Raw genomic sequence first — 7,731 nt, forward strand, 5'->3', positions numbered from 1 at the left:
AATGCAAGCACTACCAAGTGTGCGTGTGCGTAGGTGCATCAACACGGCACCTTTTACTGTCTTGGACAACTTTCCTCTTACTTTAAATTAGCATCAAATGTTGACTAAACTCTATCCAGCTTGCGAATTTAAAGCTTATCTTGAAGCTGCAGAAATTTCTCGTCAAGTTTCGAAACCATCTGGGGGAAGTGTGACAGCAGGAAGATATTTAGTCCTTGTTCCTGAAGAATTACTTAATACTGTGCACCGAAACAGTTTGAGATTAGCGTAACTCTGACAGGAATGATGAAAAGTTTGCACGCACCCACATCAATTTGGAAGGTAGTGATGGAGCCTCACTAAATAAGTCTCAACCACATGACATGTAATAACTGGTGGCTATAAGCCCCAAATACTAACTATTCGTTCCTCATCGCATTCGCGTTATTTAAAAGCAAAGTACTTGTGATAAAGTCCCTTTTTTATTGTAACTTTCATCAAACGACCAAACTTACCACTAGTTATCCCCAGACCATCCGCTCACTGTCCATTGCACCCTTCTAAGGCACGCACCATACCATCTCCACAAGACTCCTTATTGTTTGTATCTATCTCTGTTTGTGTGTGTGTGTGTATGTGTGGGTGGATGTGTGGTGGTAGTGGTCGACTACAGACACTATCTTTTACTTGCAGAATATAAAACACGACTGACATCTATGCACTTGATACGACATACACAGTCAGGACGGGGCAATCCATCGAAAGAAAGTCCTCTTCTCATCCCTACTCCTATCCGCGTAAGACACTCGAATATCCCACATCGCATAGCGCAATGTTAGCGCAACCGCGCGTGGGTTTGCTCTTCCTCATGGAAGGGAGGTGCCAATTCACCCCCATCCTCACTCTACCTCTTCCCCTCACAGCATCCCTCCGAGTGGCTTGCACCACCTTTTCCCTGCCTTAAACCATAACACTTGAGATCAAAGTTAGCAATTGGGAGAAAAAACTGAATGGACTCAGATGTGCTCAGAACCCGGTTCGTTGTCCCTCCCGAAAACTAACACTTCGCATAAATTCAAATTCGCAGCAAGCCCGCATTGCACTCGACAAGGACCACAAAATGTTATGGTGGCTATTTTAAAAAGTAAAATGCATGTAGAGGCTTACTGCAGTAGTTAAGTTTTTACCATATAGTGTTCCACAACCTATTTTTCTCATTATACCTCCGTAGGCGAACAAAAGGCCTTATTTTGGGGTAAATTAATCAAAAATTACCAACTGTTTTAATTCTACTGGTGTAAGCATGGTCCATAAAACACAAACCCGATATACCAGTTATTGAAATCAACTTTGATCTGGATCCTCAAATCCAAAACAATCGACTTCTTTAAGCACCATGTCCCACTGTAATCGTCCGTCTTCTTTATAGCATTTCACCACCCAGGGCTTTTTAGACCTCCGCAATGGACATCTTCAATGTAACAATTTCGAGGGTAACTCAAATGTTTCAAAAGTACCCCATCATTCCAGGATGGGTGCTTACAAGCGAGAATTCTGTCTGCCAAATTCATACACGGAAACCACTGAAGCCATTCACATCAAAAGACCGGCATCTGACCTACTCACCCAAATATTAAATTTGAGTTATTTTAAATCAAAGGAAAATCCGTAAGCATTGGATTTCCTTTTAATTAATTAATGAAATGTAAACATTATCCACTAATGCTTAGACCAGATATGAAATGAGTAGATTCTCCCATCGAGCAGACATTACCACGTTTAAGAGTGCAAGGGATCTGACATTGGATTTGGGCTAAGTTTTATCTCAGCCATTCCAAACGTATCTCGACCTGTGTTTATCTCTCGAGTTTGTTGAAAAACCATGACGAAGTATGGGATTTCCCGGTCTCTGAGTAAAAATTTGACATTAATCGTGAATGGTGTCCCAATAAATTGTTTGGCTAGCCCTCGAACTAAGCTGAGCAATGATGACAACACGCTAACTGTCAATAAGGTTCGACGTATCTATCACTTAAAGATCACACAACTATTTGAAAATCCTGCCAGAATGAAGTCTTGGAAGAAAGACTTCCATTTAATGTAACAGCATGGAGACAAATCAAACCAATGTACAAAATCGTCACATGAAATTAGAAGATAGAAGGTGCCCAGCGGAGTGGCTCTGTGAAGATGGACGCAATGGAGAAATAGTTTAAAACCGAATTTTAAACAAGAGGAAGCAACGTGATGCTCTGACCGACAGACTAAAAGTGGGTAGACACCCCCTACAAATTGGTGGATGGAATTATAGAGGTTTGAAATTCAGCGGTCAGTCAATCAGACACCAGTCGAATACAAACGATGGGGGATGGGCTCTACAACTCCGTCAATCACCACACTCACTCCTGGAATCAGACCACATCTTGAAATCTAATAAAATTACTCTAATCAAACAGAAAATTTTTAGTTACAAGGCTGCATCAGGCATAGTTTAGGTGATTAGTACAGATAAATTTCATCGATTCTTGTTGGCCCTTAATGGAACAATTTAGAGTTACAAATAATCCAGATGTGGAGATCATGGGTCTGTGGAGCAAAATTTGAAAAGGTATGATCGGAAATAAGCTTTGTGCGATAAGTGCTTTTTCACGGCTCAGTTTCGGTAAAGGAGCCCCTTCAGATCTCCGCCATTGTACTTTTACCGGGAGGTCTGTCCTCTTAGGCCCATGCCAGTAGCCCCAAATCCCTTCTCTAGGTCGACATTGCATACGTTGTCCGAGTATTTTGGCCACTTTCGCCTTCTGTGAAGTCGCAAAGCGTTACAAAACTATCATCTGATTATAAAATGCCTTCACTAGGTTTAAATGCCATACTTCTGAAAGTGCCGCATAAACGCCACCTTGTGAATCCTCATAGACCCGTTAGACCTGTTGACGTGAGTATTCACGCCTTGTAGCATGTTCCATGAATCGACTTTTGCATAAATTGTAATTAAGAAAATGTCAAATTCACACACTATCAGTTTCACCGAAACACATCACGACACGCTGTCTATGCGGCAAGTCAACTGACCATTCGTCCCCTACATGAAGCCATGGTTTTTAGTAAATAATTATTAACTTAAAGGAGGAAGGAAAATGTACTTCAAATGTCGAACAAATTCTTGCCAAAAGTTCATTTAACTGCATCAGTTACCCAACATTGATGGGAAATACACTTAAATTAAATTTTCAGTGTGCTGAGATATGTTTGATTGAAGAAAAGACAAAAGCGTCAACATCAATAAGTCAAAGTGCAATGAAAATGGGTCAACTGGACTTTTGAAACTAACCAAATAGCGCCTCACGCAGTAAAAAAGAGATAGCCATAAAAGTACGTCCTTTAAAAAGTCTCTCAGTCAAAAGGCTTTTTTTATCTCCAAATCCCGTGAGTCATCTGCACCATCTGAACTTTTTTAAAATAAACTGTCAAAATGATCTCTCTCTATACATACATATATCTCTATCTCGCCCACCTCCCAGCCATCCTGTACTACTAGCAGTTCAACCAGTTTCGACTAGATGCCAGAGGGACAGACAAAGCTCAACTCACCACAAAAGGCTCTCGGTCATCATTCCGGGGTTCTACGAGAGCAGCAAGGAAGCATCTGAAGCAGAGAGAGGAAGCAGAGCCCAAGCAGGTGCCGCTGGGGATGAAGACGGAGGCGGACAGTACACCCCTGCGATGAGCACGAGCCATTTTCTGTGTGTGAATCAATCGCCTCAACTCGGCATCGTCAGCACGGCCACTACCACCGACCAATAAACCGCTGGCTCACGGGTGGCCACGCCGGCGGCGAAAACAAGTGCGGGCTCCGGGGAAGAACCAATCAATGTAGGAGCGCCGGCGAGGAGAGAGTTAGGGGTTGTTTTGGGTCCAATCCGAGTCGATTAAAAGGTGGTTAACAGGGTATTCAACTAGCTCACTCTTAATGAACGCGAGTGGTACACAGCAGTAGGTGTTGTCGGACGTGTGTGCATCTAAGGCGCCCAAGGTATTGCTTAATGTGGCACATGGCATAAGTGGAATCCCATACTACCATCGCGATAAACAAGCGGCGGAGGTTGAAAAGCTCAGTTAGTTAAATAATCCATTAAAACTAACATCCGTTAAGGCGCTTTCTAGTCTCTCCTACTTTGTCAGTCGCGAGTTTTTTATTGGATTGGAATCACTAGCGAGAAAGGAACAAAGGTAATGTGGTAAATTAGCATCAAAGCATGAAGACACTATATCAGTTGATTTATATCAGTTTACATCGTAAAGTTAGGCGCGATTCCTAAAAACTCCGTAACTGTCTGTAATAAGTATGACTTGTCATAACAACATCCACTTGAAAACAACAAGGATTATTGTGTCCTTTAATTGTGCCTATCAATCACTCTGTTCATAAAAATATCGTGAGTAGGTCTTTGAAGATCGGCGCTATTAATTTAAATCTGGTGTTGCTCCTGCTTGAGTCTAGGCAGATCACAGTTTCGGTCACGTACCACAGAGGCCCTACTTTGGTGACGCTTTAATATGGTTCCTGGCCAGCAATTGACATGATTACTCTTCTTCTGGAATATATTTATTGAAGGCACAAAGGCATTTCGTTGTAGGGCCAAACTATGGTATCCTACCACAGAAGTCAGCTCTAATACCAATGCTGGTAAGAGCTAGGAGACTAGTAGCGTGGAGGGCACAAAAACAGCTCGGCGAGAGAGCCAGAAAATGCATATGTTTTGCGTGTGTATGGTTAAAACAACAATCATTTTGCTAAACTTCACTGTAAGAGAAATTGAAAATGACCAACAGAAGTCGATGTCATCCGTCAAAATAGCCGACAAATGAAGAGGGAGATGAGAAATACTTGGAGATTCCCCATATTCTCCAATCTAATTACATGGGTTATACTTTCATCCAAATGTCCTACAGAGTACAATTAGCATGCGAATCGTGCCCTTAGCCGGCATTATCTTCTCAAAAAACAACTCTTAGGCCCCCCTTCCTTCTACATCTTGGCGATAGTGCCGTTAAGATGCTTTGACGGCTTATGACACCATCAAGGCTATTTGAGCTCTCTGTTCATTAAGATATCCAATTCTTTCTACCAACATAATCAGGACCTGTGGTTAAAAACCATGAGCAAAATGTAGCTCCACCTTGCGCTGATAGACAGTTCTCCGTCTGCTGTACTTTAGTCAAAGGTAAAAGGATGCTTCCTGACGGACAAACACGAAAACGGCAACTTTGAACGGTTTATTTCACAACTGTCTGGTAAGTGTACGAGAATAGCATGAATAAAATTACGTTTTTTTTGTAAAAGCAGTTTCTCAAAGGCCGTGTTGATAATTAAGGGAGAATATGCTACTTATTTAAAAGTTGCAGCAACTTGTGGTGTCTTCCTGGAGCAAATTGTCGTGTGTAATTCTTCGAACCACCCAAATCAACTGGCAAGCAAGAGTGCATTTCCCATAGGTACACTAAGAAAGTGGGCGGTAAAATGTCCCAAATTCTTTTCTTTTATTCCATTTGTACAATAAAATTCAAATGCTTCTCCAATCATTATCCCTACTTCTTGAATTAAGAAATTTTCAGAAAGGATCCAGTGATAACTTCATGCAGCGCTGATGCTTCCACATTCGTTCCTCATTTAAAACATAGTTGACAAATTGATCACCCACTTTCATAGCACAAAGCGAAGGGTCTCCTTCGCCCCCACCGCGTTCTATATGATCAAGAATCTGAAAGACATCACATTCTGTGTCGCCTCCGTTCAGGTCTTTCTCAACAAACACTTCGTTGATATATGAAATGGACAGATCATCATCATCATCATTACTCATCGAATGGATTTCGTTGTTTTTAGTATTGCCTACCACTACATCTGATCTCAGACCCTAGGATCTCAAAAAGTGTTTAGAGGAGGCAATTTTGTATCGTAATAAAGCGAGACTACAAACGACCAAAACCCCTTGGAGGACAGACAGTTTATTTCCATGAGGATGAATGATGTCCTCCTGGTGGCCAGATTGGCCAATCTGCCCATTTGCCATTAAAAAGTGTATTGGAACAATGATGTGCCATATTAAAAGGCATAATTGTGTCTCTCCGATACACGACTTTGCTCGGAGTGGAGCTGTAATACTTTGCTTTATTCTTTTTTTTTGGTTAAGTGGGTGCTCAAGGCCTAGCAATTTCGCTTCCAATGGCTAGCATGACCTTTAGGCCATTCCAGTAGCTCCTCAGCCCTTCTGTACTTCGAAAATACATTTTCTGTTCTAGAAATATGATTCCTTTCGACTTCAAGAAAGCTTTGGGGAGCTACATTGATGGCAGTGGCAAGCGGCCCCAAGGATGTGCCGATTTCTGCGCTCTCAGTCGACTTCGTAAAACATACTGTCGCGTCAGATGGGGTGGATGTTACCGAAGACCAGCGAATACCGTATAATACTGAAACACCATTTAATGCAAGTGAGGATCTGATAGGTAGAAATAGTAGAAGCGGACAGAGAAGACAGCATGCATATCGCCATACGGGATTTACAAATTTCAAAAAAATACCATATGGACTCTGTAATGCAGCTGCTACCTTCCATCAACTTCTGCGAAACCCACTAATAGGCTTATTCCTCAAAACATTGCAAAGTATACCTAGATGATATTTTCTTCTACGGTATGGATACTTGGGAGCATAACCCCAATCTGAGGTTAGTGTTGGACCGTCTACGAGACGTAGTTTGGCCCTGAACCCAGACGGTTATGGCTGGGTAGCACTAAGTGAGAAATCTTTCCCCACGAGGCTATTTAAAAACCCGTCCTTTATTAAATGGTTCTACTCTTAGTCCAGGATTCTTACGGCTGGCCATGAACATACATGATGGCTGCACACTCCCCCCTCACCCAATGCAGTTTTGAAGCAAGATGAAACTCAACATCTAGTAGAATTGCCAAGGGAGATCAGTGCCAGTGCAGTCAAATACCCTCTCAGTTGCACGCAAATTCGATGGTTGGCACGGTTGTTTTGCGGGTGCATTTCTTACCGCATCGACTGCGCTGTAATGGCCGACACGAAAGGTTGACCAAGGAACACTAATGTGGACACTGGAAAGAAGAGAGGGGCTGTGTAATGCTTTAATAGTTTGTGCAACCTTGCTTTGTGTTTAAGCGGGCACTTTAGGCTCAGCAAATGTACTACCACAGGGCTGCATGGCCTTGGAGCCATGCAAGTAGCCATTTAACCCTTCTGTGCGTCTGCAATGCATATTCTGCCTTCGTATTATGACTCAATTGGACATCAGAAAATACTCGGGACACTAGAGAAATATGCAGAAAGGATATCAGTAAAATTAACACAAAATAAGCGTAAAGAAGTTAAATAGTGTACAACGAAGTGGTGGTTTTTGTACTTCCTATTAAATGTAGAATTAAAAACAAATTTTGATGTGAAGAAGTGCTACGACACCTCAACCTTCCTGAGATTAGATGTCTTTGCTGCTCCCTGATGGTTTGGGCAAATGTCAAATTCCATCGGAAATTATTTCAGTTACTTTCCATTCAGAAAGCTCAGATTAGAGCATACCCTAGGCATACCTCGCCTTAATCCACCCATGATTACACGGAGAAGTTGAACTCCAAGGATAGTGGGGGCGATCGGGCATCAGAAAAGTTTTCTGCGCACATTGGCCAAGCAGATTATTATAGGCGATCATTTTATTGCCCGCCGGCCAAATG

The 7,731-nt window shown here is 42.2% G+C and overlaps 1 protein-coding gene across 1 annotated transcript; it reads right to left on the reverse strand. All coding sequences in view use genetic code 11, as the record gives it.

The window, feature by feature from the left end:
• Nucleotides 1–3,561: 3,561 nt before the first annotated feature.
• Nucleotides 3,562–5,843, reverse strand: EGR_09208 (hypothetical protein; the record flags this gene model as incomplete). The annotated part of the gene is made up of 2 exons (XM_024498457.1): nucleotides 3,562–3,791; nucleotides 5,678–5,843. The coding sequence occupies 2 exons, from the start codon at nucleotides 5,841–5,843 to the stop codon at nucleotides 3,562–3,564; spliced, it is 396 nt and encodes a 131-aa protein (XP_024347124.1).
• Nucleotides 5,844–7,731: the final 1,888 nt, after the last annotated feature.

This window comes from Echinococcus granulosus, assembly GCF_000524195.1.
Source record: "Echinococcus granulosus chromosome Unknown EG_S00137, whole genome shotgun sequence".
Lineage (NCBI taxonomy): Eukaryota > Metazoa > Platyhelminthes > Cestoda > Cyclophyllidea > Taeniidae > Echinococcus > Echinococcus granulosus.